The sequence below is a fragment of the Diceros bicornis genome, chromosome 37, assembly GCF_020826845.1.
Source record: "Diceros bicornis minor isolate mBicDic1 chromosome 37, mDicBic1.mat.cur, whole genome shotgun sequence".
Lineage (NCBI taxonomy): Eukaryota > Metazoa > Chordata > Mammalia > Perissodactyla > Rhinocerotidae > Diceros > Diceros bicornis.
The window spans coordinates 14,319,348-14,342,972 of NC_080776.1; the positions used below are offsets into that span (position 1 = coordinate 14,319,348).

At 38.1% G+C, this 23,625-nt stretch overlaps 1 protein-coding gene across 2 annotated transcripts in view; it reads right to left on the reverse strand.

Annotated features, from left to right (window-relative positions):
- DOCK10 (dedicator of cytokinesis 10) overlaps nt 1–23,625 on the reverse strand; it is a 262,692-nt gene that overhangs the window by 63,356 nt on the left and 175,711 nt on the right. For both annotated transcript variants that reach the window (XM_058533107.1, XM_058533108.1), the window contains exons 12-22: nt 20,332–20,553; nt 20,019–20,141; nt 18,708–18,790; nt 13,983–14,105; nt 11,501–11,580; nt 9,517–9,704; nt 8,955–9,020; nt 7,127–7,219; nt 3,493–3,616; nt 3,176–3,297; nt 2,720–2,806 (exon numbers count right to left, since the gene is read on the reverse strand). In XM_058533107.1, the coding sequence (XP_058389090.1) occupies nt 2,720–2,806; nt 3,176–3,297; nt 3,493–3,616; nt 7,127–7,219; nt 8,955–9,020; nt 9,517–9,704; nt 11,501–11,580; nt 13,983–14,105; nt 18,708–18,790; nt 20,019–20,141; nt 20,332–20,553 (1,311 nt within the window). The remainder of the gene's footprint in view (nt 1–2,719; nt 2,807–3,175; nt 3,298–3,492; nt 3,617–7,126; nt 7,220–8,954; nt 9,021–9,516; nt 9,705–11,500; nt 11,581–13,982; nt 14,106–18,707; nt 18,791–20,018; nt 20,142–20,331; nt 20,554–23,625) is intronic.

Here is a 23,625-nt window from a genome sequence, read left to right on the forward strand (position 1 = left end):
CAAAAAAAAAAAGTGTTTATTTCTGATGACACACAAACTGTGTAACAATCATGGTCATGGAAGGTGAGCATTTCTATAGGATAGAGGCCTTGATGTGCAAGTGCTTTATCGGAGCCAGAGTGACAGAGCTTTCATTTCCACTAGACACTCTGGCATGTTGAAGGCTCCATCTGAAATACAAAGCCCACTCTCTCTCTTGTTTCATTCTCATAGGTTTGTTTTCCTTCTCGGCCACATGACAACGGCGGAAGAATTACCTCCCTTGGCTCTATTCCTTTTTTTTCTTTAATTGCTGTCTCCATTTTCTTGCTCCCGTTTCTTCCACAGATTTCTACCAATTTTTCTTACATATTCCTTAACATACGTGAGAATGCGTACTCTTTAACATGCACAGGGATATTTCAGACTTCAAATGCCCAAGTTAGTCAAAAAATAGGAAGTCCATACTAACATCAGGAGATAAAACTGACTCTTTTCCTTTGTTATGGGCTGAAGTGTGTCCCCTCAAAATCCATATGTTGAAGTCTTAACTCCCAGTATCTCAGAATGTAACCGTATTTAGAGATAAGGTCTTTAAAGAGGTAGTTAAGTTAAATGAGGCAGTTAGGGTGGTCCTAATCCAGTGTGGCTGATGTCCTTATAAAAGAGTAACTTTGGGCACTAGACACACGCACACACAGAGGAAAGAACACGTGAGGACATGGCAAGAAGGTGGCTATCTACACGCCAAGGAGAGAGGCTTCAGAAGAAACCAGCTCCTCCTCCAGAACTGTGAAAAAACAAATTCCTGTTGTTTAAGCCACCTAGTCTGTGGTATTTTGTTATGGCAGCCTGAGTAAACTAAAAAGCCCTTTAGCAAACTAATACGCTATCTTGTGAAGAGGGTGACACCTTGGAAATTCTCTTAAGTTCTGTGCTGAGGGTGGGAGTTGTGCAGTCAGGAAGTGAGATACAGAATTTTAGTGAAGATACACTCTCTGGGTGTTTCTCTGGCATTTGTCGATTCTAGAAGGGCATCTGTCGTTTGGTTTTCCCTCAGGTCAGTGTGTGTGTGTGTGTGTATGTGTGATATTTTTAGTTTCACTTCATTTATTCATTTATTCAACAATTATTTATTGAAAGCTGACTATATGCCAGGCCTTTGGCAGGCACAGAGGACAGAGTGGAGGACGAGGAAAACCCACTCCCTTACTCTGTGGTCCTTCTATTATGCCAGGGAGGCAGGGACCGTACCATGATTTCCACACATACTTACTTGATCATAATTAGTTAAGTGCTTCAAAGGAAAGCAAGGTGCCATATGGGTGTATGACAAGACAACCCAGCATGTCTTCAAGGTCAGGAAACAGGGAAGCCTTCTTTGAGGCATTTGAGCGAAGATCTGAAGGATGGGTAGGAGCTGACCAGGTCAATGAGGGGAGGGGAGGCAGAGAGGGAGATATTGCCTTCCTGGCTGAGGAAAGTCTACACGTCAAAAGGATCACCAGGTCTTGGGGGAACTAAGGAGGGCACAGTGCAGGAGAGGCTCTTGGGTGTTTGAAAACTGAGGTAAATACTGTGATGAATCAAAGGTGAATGTGTCTCCTCAGGGTGATGAGTATGTGGGCGGGAGAAATGGACGTAGGGAAAGGTGAGTAGTGGTGAGTCAGAGAGACCTGGGCTATTTGGAGGGAAGCAATAGGAAGCATGAGAAAGAGAAAGTCGGGACATTCTGAGATATATAAAAGCAGGATTGGGTGGAGAATGACCATTTTGTGGGGCTTGACCAAGACTGATGGCATCAGAGAAAAGATGGGTTTAAGGAGTTATGGGTATGAGTGGGGAAGAGGACTAAATTTGGCTTGAGGCACCAGAGGTTACTGAGAGAAATTTTGATCCAATATACATGTGGTACCTGGATTATTTCATTTTTCTTAGTAACCAAGTATGGGCTAGAGAGAGAGCAGCATGAAGCAAAAATCGAAAAGCAGATCCACATTGAATATAAGAAAGGATAAATACATATTTTATGGACTTAGAATTTGCTTTGTAGTTTATAATTGGTACCATAAAAGTCCTCACATTGTGGTGAAATACACCGTCTTGCAATAGAAGGGGTGAGTTTGCGGTAATTTGACAATGATAATAATTACATTTGTATAGCATTTTGTACTTCATGAGATACTTTCACAGTTTCTCATTTTGATCCTCACCACAACCTTAGGTAGAGAGATTTTATTGTTGTCATTTTCCTGAGGAGGAAATAAGGATTTCAGGGGTGAAGTGACTTGTCCAGGGTCACTGAGCCAGAACTTGGCCGAGGTAGCTCTCAAATGCAGTTTTGCTCACCTTGTGGCCTTCCCATTAGGCGAGCCTTGGGTAGACATTGGGAATTAGACTTAGCGTTGAGGTAAAGGTCCCAAGTGTTTATTTTCACCATTTCACATTTTTAATACTTGGGTGTTGTCATTGGAAGGAAACCATGTTCTAAGGGGAGTGTCATCTTGATAAATACATTTTCAGTATTTTGGTCTGCAGTTTTATGGCCCCTGGGCTTTTACGGGTTAGAGCATTCCATCTCTCCTGCGAGAGGCATACAGTTATGCCGCAAACATTCTTCCCTTTCAGTCACCTGCTCTTCTCACAATCTGTGAAACGGTGAATCTCCTCTTGTAAATCTAGGAGACACCTTATGATTCTGTGTTAGAGAAGATGCTGATATTCAGGATGACATGCTTACCTGAGTATTCACTGTTGATACAACAAATGTCGATACTTTGAAAAGTGGTTTGCCACCATCAACCCATTTAATGTCACTCCCACCATGCTGCAAAACAGAGTTTGTTACTGTCACTGTGGCATTGGACAGAGGGAAAATAAATAGGTTCTTTAGTTTATGTTAATTTGCCATCCTTATCCATTAATCTTATGACTATAGAGATGGAAGATAAAAGATGCAAATACATTTGGCAATATTGGTAAATCAGACCAAAGTGACATCAGGGGATCACTTTTAATAGATCATTTCTACTGGCCATATACTAAACCAGATATTTGAAATATTGTAGGTACACTTGATTCGTAACTACAATGGATAAACACACTATAGTGGGTTGATTTAAATAGTAGAAAGAAGGTAACCTCATGCCATTTAGCTCACGTATTTTTTTCTCTTAAATTATACATCATTCATTACCTTTCCACTTGCAGAATCCTGGAAGCTTAAATAATTAGGAGGCAGGCTTGTTGCCACCGGGATATTGTACTCTTGAGAAGCTATCTGATCATGTTTCATCAGAGGAAGCCAAGCGTATCCAACTGTGCAGAGGAACAACAAAGAGAAAACTGTTGAGGACAAACCTCCATGGTGAGGAGTAAAAATAAAGCTATTTATCACTTACGAATACAAAATTTAGCTAAAAAATATCAGTAAATCAGAGATTTTAAAATATTTTCCAATTCATGTCAAACAGATGACATGTTAAGCTTTCTTAGTCTGCTTCCTGTCAGTACCTGATGTTTCCAGAGCCTCCTTCTTTTTGGCATTAGCTTTTGCATTTATGTCACAAGTGACATGATAAAAAGAAAACAAAATATGATGCTTCTCGTGGAGTTGTGTTGGTAGCTCGATTTTCACCTGCAACGAAAGAGAGAATAGCTGGACTGAGATTGAAATTACTTGCCCAGGGTCAGGGCAGGACAAAGCATAGGCCTGTTGAAAATTCTTTAACTGAAATCTATCTAGGTCCATGTTTAATCGTGTTAGAGGTACTGATTTAACTCTCAATAAATATCCATCCTGCTAGTTGTAATGTGTTAAGATGTTGATATTTTTACATCTTTATTGTGGTAAATGACGATAATTTAGAATACCTAGTGTTTCTCATTAGATAATTTATGCTACTACAGTATGGATTAAACACACACACACACACACACACACACACACACACACATAACTATAGAATGTAAAGAAGGCACAGATGGAGGATCTATCATCAAAGACATATATTGAGTGAACAATAAGTCCTTGCCTCCCAAAGTGATGTGCCTGGACCAGTTGCATCAACATCACTTGGCAGCTCATTAGAAATGCAGAATCTTAGACACTAACTCAGATATATGGAATCAGAATATGCATTTAATAAGATCCCCAGACAATTCATAGGCACATTGTTGAGAAACACGGCAGTAGTAAACGACGTAACTAACTTAAGCATGAAACCCACCTCTTTTAAAAAACAACAAAAAAAATATGTGGTGTATACTGTCTAAAAAATATATTATGGTAACTAACTAATGAGCCATTTTGTGAATAGGTCATGCTGTAGCTATATAAATAATGCTTCTGAATAAACATAAAACATAAAATTTATATAGGTTAAGAATGTACTTAATGAAGAGTATACTTCAGTTCCAAGAAAGAAATGTTTTGAAACCCTCTACATTTTATGGTGCTTTTCAGTTTCCAAACCTCTGTCACATATGTTGTCATTTAATTTCCCCAATAGCCTTGTAAGTAGGATACAGAGGGAGGAACCAAGGCGGGAGATGTTAGGGGTCTTAGAGTCCCTAGGAGTATGGTCTAGTCGGTAATAGGATCTTCCAGGACAAGAACCCAAGGCTTCGATCGCCATTTCATACTGGAATCCCAGGTAAGCTGCATTCAATTTAATATCAGCAACTAGGTAGTTTCCAGAATAGTCAAAACTCAAGCAAGAAGGTGATAGAGAGCCATGAAAATTATCTACCAACTTATTTATTAGACTCTCTGTGCATCTATCTAGCTAATTCACTTTCATATTATTCAAGAAAGGATTTACTACATTGATTTTCAGTGTCGTCCCTGGAACAGTAGCATCAGCATCACCTGGAAATCTATTAGAAATGCACATTCTCAGGCCCTAGTCCAGACATATGGAATCCAAAAATCTTTGATGGGTTCCAGTAATCTGTGTTTTAACAAGCCTTCTAGATGATTCTGATGTGTGGTAACCTTTGAGAACTCCTGAATTAGATTGGTTTATAAGCTTACACATTCTTTGTATACCAGCATGCTAACCTGGTCGCAAAAGCCAATATACAAAACATACAATAATTAACATGCAATAGTTAAGTTCAAAATAGGCATAACTAACAATGCAATAGAATGAAACTGCATTCATTCTGCATTCAGAAGAATCATAGCACCCCAAAGATGTCCTCCATGTCTTAATCCTCAGAATCTGTGAAAATACTACCTTCCATAGTAAAAGGGATTTTGCAGATGTGATTAAATTAAGGATCTTGAGATGGGGAGATTATGCTGGATTATCCAGGCGGACTCAATGTAATCACAAAGGTCCTCATCAGAGGAAGGCAGGAGAGTCAGAGTCAGAGGAGATGTGAGGAGGGAAGCAGAGGTCAGAGTGATGAAATTGCTAGAAGGGGGTCAACAAAGCAAGGAAAGTGGGCAGCCTCTAGGAGCTGGAAAAGGCAAAGCAAGGATTCTCCCCTAGAACCTTCATAAGGAAGGCAGGGCTGTTGATCCCTCGCTTTCAGCCCTGTGAGACCCATTTCAGAGTTCCGACATCCAGAACAGTGAGATAATGAATGTGTGTTGTTTAAGCTACTAAATTGTGGTAATTTGTTATAACAGCAATAGGAATCTAATACAAAAGATGTGTATTCTTAATTCCAGATATCATATCATCAGACCTTTGCTTCTTGGTTAGAAATTAAATTTAATCACTGAAACTTGCTTGTCTGAAGCTGTTTATAACTTTACCATTGACCCAATGAGTTTTTTAAATGTGTTATAGCAGAGTGGTGAAGCTTCAGGATCTGGAGTCACATGGCCTGGTTTGAATTCTGACCATCACTTATTAGTTATGTGCGCTTCGCAAAGTTACTTCTTTGAGCCTCAGTTTCCTCATCCATAAAATAGGAAGGTGTGATGGTTAACTTTATGTGTCAACTTGACTGGGCCATGGGATGCCCAGATAGATAGCTGGTTAAACATTATTTCTGGGTGCGTCTGTGAGGGTGTTTCTGGAAGAGATTAGCAATTGAGTTGGTGGACTGAGTAAAGCAGATGGCCCTCCCCAGTGTGGGTGGATATCATCCAATCCACTGAGAGTCTGAATAGAACAAAAAGGCAGAAGAAGGTTGAATTCCCTCTGTTCCCGACTGCTTGAGCTGGAACATCCATCACCTGCCCTTGGTGGTCCTGGTTCTCAGGCCTTCAGACCTGGCCTGGAATCTACAACATAGACTCTCTGGTTCTCAGGCCTTCAAATTACACCACTGGCTTTCCCTGGTCTCCAGCTTGCTGATGGCAGATTGCGGGATTTCTCAGCCTCCATAATGACATAAACCAATACCTTATAATAAATCTATGTCTATGTCTATATCTATGTCTATGTCTATATCTATATCCATATCCATATCCATATCCATATCTATATCTGTATCTACATCTATATCTATATCTATCTATATCTATCCCTTACCTATATCTCTATCTGTATCTATATCTACGTCATCTATCCCTTGCCTATATCTCTATCTCTATCATGTCTATCTCTATGTCTATCTCTATGTCTATGTCTATCCCCTGTTGGCTCTGTTTCTCTGGAGAACTCTGGGGATTATCAGATGATGCACATATGGAGCATAGCATGGTGCCTGGCCCATAATAAGAGAGTCTTGAGGGTTGGCCCGGGCAGGTCTTGCTCCCTGCCACGTTTAGAGACGAGGGGGCCTGAGCTCACTCAAGTTCACGAAGGTTATAAGCAATAGTGTTGGTTCATAGTCTATGTTATGACATGAAATGCTGCTATTGATTTGTAAAAGCCATCTAATACAGTCTTTATTATACTGACCAGTGAAATAAAAGAAAAAAATTAGTCTCACTTGAAAAGAATGATATCATAAAAACATCACGTTTTTAAATGGCAATTCTGTGCTGAAATATATGACTGGTCAACATACTCCTGGAGTAACTGTCAATTAGTGTAGTTTCTAAATCTTGGTTGAGTAAACAATTACCAAGGCATGTCCTTAGTCTGAGGTATGATCTAGAGAGGGTGTTTATCACCATGCATTATCTAACCCACTCACCCATATTTTTAGGAGCTGCTGGGGGCAGTGGAGGCCTGGCCCTTACCTCGTCTGAGAAATCCGGATTCTGGGAATGGTGTAGAACTGCTGTGTAGGCGGCTGAGGTGAAGAGGGGCCCTCCAGGTTTTCCATAAATACACTGTTTAAAAAGTTATGAGTTGAATAATTGTGAGTGTCTGAAATTAACCCTGAGCACCAAAAAGGCCACAACTCTTCAGTTTCCAATGCTGGGACAAAGACGAATTTTGTGATAACTTGCCAGGCTTAGCTGACATCTAATTAACCTTGAATTTCTTTGACCTACTGTTCTGTATTTATTATACAATGGGGCACTGCAGAAGAAAATTTGAAGGCTTTAATTCATCATGTAGATATTACACCTATGCTGAATATCTGAATCAGTTCACTGTCTAACTTTTGATTACTAGGAAATAAGAGCTAATTTGTTCAATCCTGATTCATTCTTGAAGGCCCATGGTATCGAGCTCTGGTCTAGAGTTTAAGGCAACCAGTCCTGGGTGACCACAAGGCTTGGTTGGACTCCAGCCCCTAACATGCCAGCCTCCAACCAAGAATGCTGACCTGGAAGGATAGGGCTGTTTCCAGCCTCCACCATATTATATTATTCTATCCCAGCCCCTCATCAGGCCAGGGAATGTGATATGGCACCTCCTAGTCATGCAGCTTAAAAGCTCCCTTAGCCCAAAACTCAGGGTCCCTCTTCTGAAGTCTGCTGTATCTCTGTGTGATGCTTTAGAATGCAATGAAACAGAGGACTCACAGGTCTACGATTCTTCCTCTTTTCTAGAATTTTCCCCATGAACACTGTTGCAGGATGCCTGGGGTTTGCTGTTTGGTCATTGCCTTTGTTTGTTTGATAATTCCATTTCACGTTATTTTTTCTCTCCTGATGCTAACGCTATTGTGGAACTTGGAATTCGTGGATGTTAAGAGCGGCTCAAAACTATTTTAAAGAACTCTTTCTCTTCCTGCTGCTTGATTCACCCAATCACTCAAATTGATTATCGTTCTTCTGAATAATGCTACACATCTTCGTAGCATAGAGAACATAATTGGTACTTGACAGAGTGCTTTAAGAGATTCTCTCAGATAATGGTGGGGGTTAGAAATTAGTTTTGTCCTTTACTATCTCGTTCCTCTGATTCACTGAGACTGGGAAGATATTGGCTGCAGGCCCACTAAAAAGAATTTTCCTCTCTCTTTTTATTGGTTACTTTACGTTATTTGAAGTCCCTCAAATAAAAACAGTATATATCAAATCTGAACTCTGAAAAACGGCATCTCGTTGCAGTTTTATAGGTTAAAACAGCACAGCTCACACACACCTCACAGTTTTATTGATCTTATTAAACCACATGATCAACAACCGGGACCTGCTTCCCAGAGCCATTTTTCAGCTCTTCAGGCAGTTGGCCACACACACCTTCCATAAATGTGAGCATCCCGGGGGCCCTCTGCGTTAGCCATTAGGCCAGAATGCAGCAGCCCTCTGCCTGGTCCACACGAAGGCCAGCTGGGATGTGGCATTTTAATTCAAGTGTGCTGAATTGAGAGGCGGGCTAATCTTTGAAAAGGGCAAAGTCTTCCAGAGGGGAATCTTTGCATTTATTTCACACCAGAATGGTTTCGTTTTTTCCAAATCATGAAAAGCTAAGCAGAGCCACGAGACTGGCATTTCTAACAGATCTAGTTAATAATGGCTATTAAATCAGGTACATTTTAGGAAATCTAGAAGAAATGTATTGAATTGTTTCCCTTTCAACCCCAGTCATGTAAGAAGCCCCTCAGCGGCAGAGAGAGCCTATCACCTGCCACCCCCCTTTATGCTGTGCCCCCTTGGCAACGTGGCTCACCTTCACGGGCTTGGCACCTTCTTCATCAGAATTTTTGAATTCAACACACACGGTTATATTTCGTGCCTGAAATTACAGCGAGGGAAAACGGAAATTGTAATTTCCTCTTAAATAACACCAAAAAACAATCCAAGTGGCTAAAAAAAGTAGCTTCTAATTCAATCTGAAAAACGTAGAGTACGCAACACTTCTTGTGACATTATCCATAGTGCTCAGAAATAGCAGAGCGATTTGGAGATTTTTTTTAAAACGGAAGAAAAATTCATATTGAAAGGGGGCAGGTATGCTATTTTCAGAGAATCTTAAGAAACTAAATAAAAGGTCTAGAAGAAAATTATTTAGGGCTGATTTCAGAAAAGATTATTAATATATTACAAAACCCTGTATCCTTAAATACTTTTAAGGTGAAACTCATTACTACCCCTTATTAAGCATTTTCTTCAAATGGTTTTCTAGTCTAAAGTGTTAGCCTCTAGTAATTTGTATTTGAACTTAAGAAGCCATCTTCATACGGTCTAAATAGGGTGTAGAGAGAGGATGGTATCTCGGAAACATATCATACCTTGTTGAAACATTTCTGGCTATCATACTTGAGGTGCTTGGGGTAAATGTAAATTTGATTTTTGTACACTCTGTAAGGACGGCAGTACTTTGCTGAATCGTAAACAAATTCTTCTACCTCCACTGTGGGTTCTGGTTGAGCCGTCACATTAAAAGGCTTGACAGGGATAAAGGCCGATGTTACACAGTCTTTAAAAATCAGAAAATAAGAGTTTGTCATTAAGTATGATTGTTTTTAATTGAACAATACTTAACATATTTTAAAATGAATCCACTCAAAATAAAAACTCTGTACTTGTATTCCAATTTATGTTAAATTATGCTAGCATGAGAAATTTGTAGGAGGTAGGCATGAGAGATAATCAAGCTATATATTTAACATCAAAACTGAGGTCTCAAAAAACTGGTAAATCTTTTGGATGGATTTATAACGCTCTCCTTCTTGTATTAAGCTTCATATAAAAAGTAAATTTTAGCTAATGATCTTCTGAGCATACTAATACTATTGGCCTTTACTATAACACGATAAAAATAATACACATATTGATATATGACAGAACAAAACTTTGTCCAATGAACCTATTACTGATAGTACCAAATGGGTTAACAGTAATTTTTCCCTATGGAATGATTTCACAACGTAGGTCTGAAGCTCCCTTTGCCTTATTAGATACAACTTATTTTATTTTTCTCTTCGGTTCTTACAATCTTTTAAAATCTAACCTTATAAGATAGCCTAAGGAAAAAAAAGACCATTAGGAATTTATAAATCAAAACTTTTGTCGCTAAATAGCTTGGAGACTGAAGTTGTGGTCCTGAAAGACAGCAAGGCTGTCTACCTTCCTTTATTCCATCTGGAATCTCTGCTCAGAAAAGCAAAATGCTTAGCTAAATATGCTTCAGAGTCAGATAACAGGGTTTTTTTCAAGAATCAATAACAATATTTTTATCATGTGTTCACATTTCTCTAATGTTCTATAGTCCTTTCAAAGAGAATATTTTAGTTTTCTCTTTTGTTATTTTTCTTTTCCATTGGTAATAAAAGCCACATCTCACAAATCAGGTAGAGGAAATAGCTTAGTTTATCCTCTGCTTTTTCACACCAATCAATACAAAAGTGATTTGGAGCCATGGCTGAAGTTAGAATGATCATTTTATTTCATATTACAATGATTTGTGGAAAGATTATGAGAATGAAAAATAATAGTACTAATGGTAATTCAAATATCCTGTGGCAGTAATCCCCTCCCTGCTTGTAGTTCATTTTATGATGCCTTTATTCATTCTTTGCATCACTGAGAAAGTCACTAAAGGGCATAATCAGAATAACAAAACAAAATCAACCAATCTCACCACTTAAGAAACAAATTCTGAAACTGTAATATTTATGTTAATATAAGCTCCTTCCAAAATTCAAATTTTCACTGACATAAATAGGACTTTTGGCCATATTTTGAAAAAGATACGTGCTCTCTGTGTAATAACAGAGTCTAAAAATAGTCCAGCTATGGTTACTGCATGGCCACTTGTGTGGCTATGCACTGGGTTCAGAGTAACCCTACGGCAGCACAGTGTGGCACAACCAGTCCTATATTTTGAGTCAGAGGAACTCTGACAGAATATAAATTCTCTCATTATGGGTTATTGGTTTATCAATCTATCTGAACCCGATTTTCTTTATTTGCAACCCTCCAGGGTTTTGAGGATTAAATGATATAATTTAATACCTTGCTGGGTGCATGGTGCACACCAGATAAATATTGTTATCTTGAATACGGTTCCTGTCCTACAATACTTATAGTCTGTCTTAATGGAGAAATAAGAAGCCCCAGATTTCTATAGGATGAATTCCATTTATCCCAAACATTGAGGAAAAAAACCCCAAACAAACCCTTGTGACCAACCAACTATTCAACCAACCAACCAACCAAGAAACCATTAAATATTCTAAACCCTACAAGCAAACGATGACATCATTATCATACTTGCATGCTCCAAAGGAATGCTGTCAACAGCAATATCCAGGCTTCCAGGGATGGTCTGCGTTTTGCTTATTCTGTCAGCCCTGTGAAAGTATGCCACCACAGACACACACACACACACACACACACACACACACACACAATGAATTATTCTAGTTGTCAAGAAAGAAACAGTCAACTATAATTCTGAGCTTTGATAACAGTAAACAGTAAGACCCTAAACAATCTTGTGAATGATTTCCTTTAGCTAGCTTTATTTTGAAAACTAAAATTTACGTAATGTTGCAAATAAAAATAAAAATCAGGGAGCGGTCAAATTACAGATATTCTGAAGAACGTTTTAAATTTACTTGCACCTACTTCAGATAACATTTAATAAATAGCCAAAGAAGTACAATAGTAAATATATAGTTTTTGTTCACAAAAAGTACTAGTGTTTGCAGCGGTTTTAGTGATTCACTTTCATGAAGAGTTTTAAGAAGTGTTGAGAGCAAGGCTGGTCTTTGCTACAATCGCCAAGTGGACAGTCTGCTTTTACCCTTTTCACCAACAACTAAGGAAGACAAGGAGCTTTTCCCTGTTCTTGGTTCTTCTGTCCCCTCCCACCCTTGTAAATATATGCAGACGATTCTTCACTACCTATCCCTGCTCCCACGTTCACTCTAATTCTTGAGTCCTTGCATTTCGTTGCATTTCTTTCCCTCCTTCTCTACTAAAACTTTCTTGCCTATCTTCCTTTATAGGAAGGGGAAAGTTGCTGATAACAGTTTCAAGAGATCCTTCTCAGGAAATCTACTTTGAAAGGTGGAACAATTATAGTGGTGAGTCAGAGACAGCTCTTCCCAGCTTGTGAGAGCTGATTGTTAAATTTTCAGTATTTTGCTGCCAATTGTTAAATACAGCCATTATTAAAAATGAAATTATAGAATTTCAAGATGTGCACCCTTCTTCCCAACTCCATGTTTGATGAAGCCCCTTTGGTAGCCTGAAATCAGCAATGGTAGGAGAATTTACACCATAGAAATTGGCCATCAGTACAAACCAGTTTTTTCTCCCTAGAGGGTCGGTTTGTAAACATTTATCAGCACACTACTGAGAATAGATGTCATAAGTCGTGAGGCATCCAGGAAATAACTTAATGTCTCACCAGTATGGCATTGAGTACTCTAGATGCCCTCTATCTCCCATAGTGATAACTTTCTTTTCTATATACTGATGACACGGGTTTTGCAAGAGTATGATCTTCTCCTGTTTATATCAGATTACCCCCAAACCTTTTCCCCCTTCCCTTCTGCTCAGCATTACAACTTTTCATCCCTTAGTACACTAGCAAAAAAGTAAAGAGGAAAAGCACCCTTAATTTCCACTTAGTGGCTGCATTAGCCTTGGGGAAGACTATGGTAGGAGATTTGACCAGAAAGTTTGATGAAGTCAGGGGAGTCTCCCCACATAAGGCATGGTCTGGGAGATCCTTGATTCTTAGATGGGAGAGGCAGAGAGTTAACAATTGAGGAAGGGGCAAAGGGCACAAGAATCCTGTAGGTATTAGGAGACTAACAGTTTAAGATAAGTTTCTTGTCATGAAAGATCTTATCATCATCAGATGTTGAATGTATGGTGATTCATTTAAAAGTGTTGTGGCTTTTATGTTTTTCTTCTTTTAGCACTAACTTCCATCATCTTTTCTAAAACCATCTGAATGACAGAAATATTATGAATTATTGTATTCACAGCAATTAATTGTTCTGCAGAGTTTCAAAATGTAGTTCTAAAATTTCTTAACACTCCTCCTATTTAGAGATATCTATGTCCCCTTCCTTTGAATCTAGGATCTGTGACAACTTGACAGTATATTATGGCAGAAATGGTACTGTGACTGTTTCTGGATCCTGGTCTTAAGAAACCGGCAATGATCGTTTTCTGCTCCTTGGACACTTACTCTGAGAACACAGCCACCATGGCATGAGGAAACCATAGTATCTCATGGAGAGGCTTCCATGGAAAAGAACCAAGGTCTCTAGCCCACAGCTCCAGCTGAGCTCCCAGTCAACAGCCAGCACCAATTTGCCTGTCATTAAATGAGCATTCTTGAAAGTGGATCCCCTGGCTGCAGTTGACCTCTCCCAGCCAAAGCCATGGGCAGAAGAGACAAGTTCTCCTCACCTAGCCATGCTCAAATTATGGACTCAAGAGTGAAATAAACGATGTTGTTATTTTAAGCCACTAAGTTTTGGGGTGATTTGTTACACAGCAATAGATAACTGACATAGTTTAATGTTTCATACTCCTTCCATATCATTCTGGCAAATTTACTCTTGTGGTATCATTTGGGCATCTGTGAAGGCCTCTGTAAAGCATCCACTTTTCGGAGGAGTTTGGACATTTGAGAATCAGGTAATCAAGTATTGCTTATGCAGAAGTAACAAATCAATAGTAGCCATGTAGCTGATTTATGTTAATTTCAAGAGTATCCAAAACATCCTACCTTCTATAATCTGACACTAGTTTCAGTAGGTCCTCGGTTGAAATCTTGCTACTTTCTTGTCTATACAATGGTGAAAATCTGGATTCACTGTCCACATTTCCCTGGTTGTCTTTAAATACTGATCTGAAAGAAAATAATATTTATTGAGGATAGTATTTGGATATTGCTTAAGGAGTTGCGTTTTTAAGGTGACTAAAATGATTCAATTTCCCATTTATAACGGAAGAAACTCCAGGAACTTATAAAACAAAAAGACAAGAAAATTTCTTAGACAAAAGTTTCATTTACATACTATATTTGCTATCTTTAATTTCATATTTTCAACTCAGCATCTAAAGTGACAGCAGCCCATGTTACAACTATATTTATTTATGATTTAGTAACATATCAAAACCTTGGAATATTAGGAGAGTGGAGAGGAATACGAACACACGTTATTCCTTTTTCATTATTTCCTGGGCAAGGCAGAGTCACCTCAAGTTTGAGTGGTGCCATTAGAATTTAGGAGTAGTGGAAAAGGGATGGGGTTGTGTATGTGGGTGTAGCAGGTCAGACTCCTGAAGCATGTTCATGGTGATAAATGTACCCATGTCCTAAATTTTAGGACAGATAAAATGGAGAACACTTGAGTCAGAACTTTGTATTAAATAGAGAGAACACCATGAACCTGAGCCATTTATTTCCTTCCTTGATCCATTTCATTGGAACTGTATAGATTTAGTTAAAATACAGAAATTGTTTTCGTCCAAATAACATAGCAATGTCAGGCAATACTTGCTGACAAGCAAGTATACATAACATGCTCAATGTCAGTTTTTCTTCCTCATAATTCATCATACTCTGTGCCTATCAAAGAAAAATTAGACCCATGTATAATTGATTTTTCTTTAATGTTAGAGAAATGCTGAATTTTTTTTTCTTCTAACATAAGGACTAGACTATTTTATTACTCTTTAAATTAGCCAAAGATTTCAATATACAGGATGTAATGGCCATTTAAATAGATATCTGATCCTAGAGTTTTAGTGTCAAATAACATGGAAAATGGGTCAGGAATTTATCAGAATGATATATTTAGACTCCTTCAATCTTTCTCCTCATTTTTCTCTGTAAGTGAGGGAATAAAAAGGTCCCCTATCAAATAGCACTGGGGAAGCAGAATGAAAATATTTAACTTGAAGATTATTTTTACTTAAATATTATACAGGGCTCTTGTTTGAGTGCTTGACAGGTTGAAACCAACAGGACCTATTTCCCAACATGGGAGGTAGTTCAACTGAGTTTGAGCAGTAGTTGTTTTGAATTAACCAGCCACTTCAAATATATCGATAGACGTGAGTTATATAACATGTTTTTGCACTTATCCACAGCTCTGTCCTAGAAATAGCTCGCTCACATTGGACACGTTGTAAAGATAATGAAGAGCAGAGCTCCATGGAGAAGTACTGCTCACAGCACCATCCACTCTCTTCTTCTTTGATAAATATGCTAACTGGCAAGAGATCAGAGGACCGACTCATTGACACAGATGGTTTCAGGATGGCTGGGACATTGTGTCTAGTTCCACCTGCCACAGTGGAGCAATGATCAGTACATTGTGAGGGTCTCAAAATCATGACATTTGGGGTATGATTGAAGGAAATGTGGTCTTTAGCCTAAAGGAAAAGAAGCCTAGGAGTCTCTGAGAGCTTCATTCATGAGCAGCATGCATAGCCATGACGCATAGACAGAACAGGGCATAATTTTTGTGGCTATGGAAGGCAAGACATAAAAATAGTTGTCAGGCAGTTTAGAAATATTTTTCAAAAATGAATTGTCTAATCATTAGAGCTATAAAAAGACAGACAGAAGGAATCACTGTGGGATGCACTGGAAGGATTCAAACAGAGGTCGGACAAGCATTTGTTGGGGATGTTGTTGCATTGTGTGTCTTCTAAAAACATACAGGTACAAGAATGAAATTTTTATTTTAGTCTGTTTAATTTTTAAAAAAACCCAGTGTTGTGTTCTGGTCCATTTAGAATGTCACATGAGAACAGAGTAAAAGATAGCAAAAAGAGTCCTGGCCTAGATTTAGGCACAAATGATTCTGGGTGATATGCATGGACAGAGTTCCATTTAACAACCTGACACATTTGTAAGGGTCAACTTTATCCCAAGGCAATGAGTGTAAAACACTCTATGTAGCCACCTGAATGTACTTGCTTTACCTACCCCAAGGATAACCTTTTTCCTGTAAAAAGGTACCACAGTTGGTGCCAAAAATAAGAACATGCACCAAATTAATTTCAGATAAAATATTCACAGTGATGAGCATCTGTGTATGTTACAGTGGGTGGGATGACTGCATCCTGGGTAAAAATGTTGTCAGAAGCTAAATTGTCAATTCTCCACTTTTTAGTGGTAGTTGATTTTAAGGGCCAAAGTGTTTTAGGGTACACTCAATATATTGTGAAACAAACTGCAATCTAGAAAATATATAGAAAGGAAAAGTAGCCAGAGAACCAGCAGTATCAATGGGATATTGAAATACGTCAGCAGGCTAGCTTATGTAAAAATGACATTAGTAACAACAAGCCCTCCTCTGATTCAGGCAACATTTATTCGAAGCAGTTTCCATATTGTGGAGGGGAAATTAAAATCTTCTCTGGTTGGATCTTGCACTGATTTTTGTGGTTGGCTATTCCAAGTGGTCTAACATGAAATCTTTAGAACTGTACTGCTAACCATTTTTCTCAGTTGCTAGAGATGTTTATGTAAATGTAAATCATATATTTATATACCCAAATTAGTGGTGTATACTGTTTCCTAACCTGCAACCAAGCCACTAATCAGGCATTAATGTAGCATGAGCTTGTGGTTTTGTTGGCTTTCCTATCCCAGACATAATGACTTCAATAGTCGGTAATATTGTCAGCCTCCCTAGAAACTTCATCTATATTTCTTCTAGCATATTCTACCAGACAACCTCAAAGTAGGATTGTTACTTCTCCTTAATGCTCAGTAATGGGTAATTCTTTTACTTCTTTTCCCCACATTATTCTTCACTGCCCAAAATTTACCACAAAGGGAGACTTGTTGAGGTGAATATGATCTTCACAGTTGACTTAATCATATTAGAATAATGATATAGAATATTCTAGAAGAATAGAATATAGAATATTAGAAGATAACATTATACATATTAGAAAAATGACTTCTAAGAATGGCTGTCTTTGATCGGGTACCTATCTGTGCTCATTAATCCCTGCTACAGGACATTAGGTATTATCATTCCTCTTCCGTACATTTAAAAAAACTTAGGTAAAGACAGACTACCAGTACTTGCCTAAGTTCACTTGGTGAGTATAGAGTTGAGATTTCGAACCCAGCTCTGGCTCTAAAATGCCTGCTTCTAAAACCTCAGAACAATGCTGGATCTTTAAAGAGAAAATGTGTTCACCGTTGTTATATTTGCTGTATTGGAATATTTCACTTTTGCCAAGGGACACCTTGCCTCTGCTTGCTCCAACAGGCTTTCTTGTACGAACTGAGCACGTTTAATGCGAAAGAGTTTGACCAGTAAATTATAACTGGTTATCCTTTCTCTTGAAGCTTATGAGGAATCAATACAACTAAATTCATCATAAAAGGTTCAGCATATCCAAATAATATCTTTTTCATGCAGAATATCCCGGCATTAGTTGTCCCTTTAGGGAGAGATATTAAAAGGGAAATATAGTGATATTTATGATCTACTTTATGACAAATGCTTTTGCACTTGTGACTGTCCACAAGGCAGGGCGTGTCAGCTTCATTCTGTAGATGGGGACCCTGAGACCGGATACACTGGATACCAGGAGACCTGAAAATGGCATAACTAACCAGTTCTCCCCTCCCTCTGGATTTTAAAGTTATTTTCATTGGGACAATATTACTAATATTCAAATGAATACTTAATAGGCTGTCTTTCTTGTAGCACTAATTAATCTTTATTAGTTCACTTGCTTTGAACATCGCTGACCTTTCCCAACATGTCTATGCCAAGCTCTTCCTCCTTTAAGACATTCTTATACCAAGAAAGATGCAAAGAGATTGAGGAGGACAATAGGCACTGATGTTTAAACAGATCTGAAAAGCAATTTTTGTTCTTTATGCAGAGGTTATATGTCCAGGTGGATGATGCCACAATCAATGTCCACATAACTCAGCATTTCTATTGGAGAGTCAATTGGTACTGATAAATTTGGCTATGCTCATCAGTATCAAAATTAAAGAGAGTTTAAGTGATCAACTTGATGGTTTCATTTGGACATCCATGTATAGACCTGTGCTCTACACATAGATGGAAACATGCAGCTGCATAAGACATCATAGAAACCATCTGAATTTTATGCACACCAAACTCTCAGGACTGATGTAACGTCAAGCATTTGTTAAATCACATATACCTAATAAACAGGTTATCACTTTGATTTGCTTCTACCAAGAACCCATAGGGTACCTTGTCATGCACATACTGTACACATGTCATGACCCCAAGTCTATTACGGGCCATCTTGCTAAATTGTCTTGTAAAACACATATTTCTGGGGAATTCAAGGTGTTAATGAAGAGGAACACATTAGCATTTTTCCAGGTGTTGGTATATTAAAAATAACAGGTAACCAGAGGTGTTCAAAACTGAAGCTTCCAATGCAGATTATAAATGCATTTCTATTCTGTTGGCTGCAATTGAAAACCTACCTCACCGCCCAAGCAAATGGCATGCGGTATTTCCCCAACTTGCTGCAGAACTGTCTGTTGGATTTTAGTATCTTTTGTGCATACTAAGGAAAAAAATAAATATAAATATTGTTTAGAACATCACTCTACAAACTGTCCTTGTAAAATACTAATAAATACTTTTCCATGTTATCTTATATTGAAACTCAGTAGAATTCTGCCTTACTGGCCCATAGATTCTGCCTCATAAAGAGCGAAGAGCCAAATGATATCATTGTGTTCACACTACTGAACAACAGTAGTCTAGAAATTTCAAATGCAGAAAATACCCTTGTTTTGGAATACCAACTTTTTTCCATTTTTCTGACTTAAAGGACCTTAAAATATTGAATGGGAAGTGTTAGTAAATTTACATTCACAGTCTGTCCTATATTTCCTTTTATTCATTATGGCAGAGGTCACCAAACTTGTTCTGTAAAGGCTCACGCAGTAAATATTTTTGGCTTTGCGGGCCATATGGTCTGTGTTGCAGAATCTCAACTCTGTCGCCATAAGCCATACACAATCCATAAATTAATGAGTGTGATTGTGTTTCAGTAAAACTTTATTTACAAAAACAGGTAGCAGGCTGGATTAAAAGTTTGCCAAACCGTGAATTAAAGGACTCTCATAAATATGTTAAACACTACCCTAAACTGTCACACTCCTCAACGTCAATTGTTATGCTATTTTCCCAATATATTTCCTTTGTGTGGAAAATATAGACTTTTTATATTTATTTTCTATTAAACAGTAACATTCAATTATTAAAGAAATTTTCTTTATTTTCTATAAAATTTTTTTCTATATTTTCTATGGTAATAGAAAAAAGAAAGCGGAAAAAATTTCCCATAGTCCCACCATTCAACGAACTTAGGGTATTTCCTTTCCTCTTTCTTTCTTCACTTAGGTGTTATTATAATTTGATATACAATTATATATTTTACTTTTTCATTTAGTTCATCATCAGCATTGCTGATGCTTAGTAAACCATATTCCCGTGTTTTCAGGCAGACTAATCCTAATTTTTCATTATTGTTCATACTTTCATCCTTGGGGTTAAAGCTTTACCCACATTTAAATTTATTTCTACCAATAGATTCTCAGAAGTCAGCCACTGCTGGGTCAAAAAACATAAGCCAAGAATATATACTTTTACAATTGGATATTCATTTCACTAATAAGTGAATATTTCAAGACTCACATTTATCAAACTTGATCATTCGTCAAGGCAGTGTGATTTCATGTGTTGAAAGCAACTGAAATTATTTATGAAAAAGAATCTGCATTTACCTTGTTGGAGTCTGGGTTCTTTACATAAGGTTCAGCACCACTTGCAATGTTCCCCATCAGTACTTTTTCAATTTTGGCCACCAACACAATTTCAGAATGTGGATTACTTACGGAAAAGATAGCCTACGTACAAAGAAAACAGCTGATAAGCATCTAAGAAACCACTCTGAAGACATTTACGTAAATTCCACTTTTTTTAAAGGACAGCTTTAAGGGAATTTTTACTTGGGAAATTGCTCATCTTATGTCATCTATTGGTAAGAACAATAGGACAAGCTTTTTCCAACCCATCATGAGTAAACAAAACTGCAACCTGCTTTGGAAATTTTAGCCATTCTTCTGGAAATCCCTTGATGTGAGGTTCATCTGATTGTCTTGGAGGGACAGTGTCAATGTTTCCATTTTCCAAAGCCACGGAAGCTCCCGAGAGCATCTGCCTGACAGCAGTGTGGTTTAGATCTACGTGAAAATCAGCAGAAATCTTCCTGCTGTCTCTGAGGTCATAAAGTGCCACGCTTACAAAAAAAGGCTCAATCTGTAGGAAAAAGAAAGAATTGCTGCTTTTGACATAAAATCATTACACATGTAATAGCATCTTTAGTACATTATTTAATAAGGCAGTAGATAAAATACTGTTTCTATATAGTGTAATATTTCTATTTATAGTATATTATAATATACTATATGTAATAAATATGTAATATATTTACTTATGCATTTATAACATTTTTTTTTTTTTTTTTTTTTTTTTTTGTGAGGAGATCAGCCCTGTGCTAACATCCGCCAATCCTCCTCTTTTTTTGCTGAGGAAGACGGCCCTGGGCTAACATCTGTGCCCATCTTCCTCCACTTTATATGGGACGCCGCCACAGCATGGCTTGCCAAGCAGTGCGTCGGTGTGCGCCCGGGATCCGAACCAGCGAACCCCGGGCCGCCGCAGCGGAGCGCGCGCACTTAACAGCTTGCGCCACGGGGCCGGCCCTGCATTTATAACATTTTATATATATGTTATATATATGTTAAATATATAAAATATGCTATTTATAAGAAAGTTCCCAGAATCCTTTCCTCCAGCAGGTGTCTCAGATTCCTGTACTGTATTTCATTGCTTTCTTCATTCTTGTTTTCCTGCCAAGTGTTCTCTTTCATATGTTGTACTACATGCATGATTTAGTCTTACAAAACCTTCGAGTTATTTCCCCTACACCCTCAGAAAACACCTGCCACATCAGTCTCCCTTATGTTTCCTCATGATCAGACTCAGGTCATACTTTTTTGGCAATGATATCCCAGACTGATGTTGATTTTCATAGTTCATTACATCAAGAGCACACACACCTGTAATGTGTGTCTCACCACCTGTAGTGTTAACCTTAATATTCTGGTATAATGGTGTCTGCCAGTTTTCTCCATTATAAAGTCATCATTTTCCCTTTGGCAAGTGATTAGCCTTTTTGGAGATATATTCTGAGATTATCCCAATGTACTGCTACTCATCAAACCCAACCCACCATTGATAACTGCCACTGGAGTCAACTACCACTATGGTGGCTACCAATGGTGATTTTCTAGTTCCATCATTCTTTCCACATCTATTAGTTGGTATTCTATTATAATGGTGAACTTTCCCTCCTCCACCATTTACTTATTCATTTATTTATTATATACATATAGACTCATGGATTACTATTTTATTCAATAGATTTCAATCTCTTACTATCATTATTTATAGTGATGATCAAATCATCCCCGATTTGGCTAGCGGAACACGCTTCAAGGTAGCTCCTATGTCTTTATGGTAAGTCTCCATCATTTTTTGAGTACTTCTTTACCCAACAGGATGTTCTAGGATCATCCATACTTTCCACGTCCCAGCCATTTCCCCAATTTCTCCTGGTTCCTTTTAGTGAGGGTGACATTTAGAAACCAAGGTCTGGGTGCTCGTTATGCTCAATGTTACTGGGACACACACAAACACACATACATACACACATATATACATACACATAATACACCTACAATGATTTCTTTATCTCTACCTGTACACGAATATTTATTGAAAACGTATGAGTTCATGTTGATACCTCCATTTCCAACCCAAATCCTCAAGGGGTCTTTCTAGCCTTTCCCATTTTCATATTTGTAAGTATTTCTTCCAATAGAGAAAAACCCGGCTCTCATTATCATGAGTCTATTTACTTATTTGTTCAATCAATTTACTTACTGGTTCAAAGTAACCAGTCTCCCAACCATAGCAGCTATCTTCTCTAATTGCCTCCTCTGCACTACCCTGCACAGTCCTCCATATCTTGACAAGTCCAAGGGCATGCCACCTCTGTGCCTCCACATGGCTTTCTCCCCCCAACAACTGGAGTTCTTGGGTGCTCACCCAACTCCAAGCCTTGGTGTGATTGCTTCCTTTACCTCTTGCCATCGTGCTGGGAAGGAAGGGAAAGATGTGAAAGAAAGAGAAAATGGGAATGCAATGGAAGATGGGGAGAAAAGGGAAAGTTTCTTGGTTGAGTTTTGAAGAAGTAAGAATTAGGTAAAGAAGAGGTTAGAAGGGGCTTCTAGGTAGGTTGAGTGACAAGTGCAAAGACATAAAGACATGAAAGAACACAGGATCAGAGCATTAGAGGGAGATCAGAGTGGAGGCAAAAAATAATGTGTTTGTAGGAGATGCATGTGAGAAATATTAAGGAGGTACAACCAAAGGCCTTGGAAATCCATTGGAGAGAGGGGTTCAAAGGGGTAAAAGAAAATTCCCAGGTTGGGGGATATAGGAAGCTAAGTGGATGACAATGTCATTCACTAATATATAGGATAAAGATGCAAAGATGAATTCTGGATGGTACATAGAGAGTCACCTCTAGGACATTCCAGTGGCATTTGGATACATGAGTTTTGAGCCCAGTCAAGGAAACTGGGCTGGAGCTCCAGACCTGGGAGATTTTTGTACATGGGTTCCTGTTTAAGCCATGAGATAAAAAGAAGAGAATCAGAATAGCATCCTGGGAAATATTAGCATGCAAAGGATAGAGATGGGAGTAGGGAAAACAGCTTACACAGGAGACTGGGGCATGGAGACAGATTTAAAAAAATTAAGTGATAAAAATTTTTAAATGCTTCCAAAGTGTCCCAGAAACCGAAGAAGAAAGGTTTAAGAAAGAAGGAATTTTCAACTAGAAAAACGTCAAATGCAGCAAAGATTAAAGAAAGCAAGGATTGGAATAAATAAATATATGCATGTGTAATTATATGCATATTATATATGTACATATATACACATATGAATAATTATATACATGCATATATATGTAATTACATGTAGATGTAATTAACTACAGGCTTCTAAAGATGGAATATGCTTACAAAAAACAACATTTTCACTTCTGTTTATGCTGCTTAATTTTGAATTGATGCCTCTCATCTGCCAGTATTCTGTGGACAAGCAGGTTATATACAAAAACCACATCATGACCCAGTTTATCATTGTACAGACTCACTCATGCTGTGGATTTTGCTGAAGGTTTAATAGGTTATCTTGTGTTCTTTGAAATGTGGTAATACGGCGAGCTTATAACAGGGGTATTAGTTTAATTCCTTA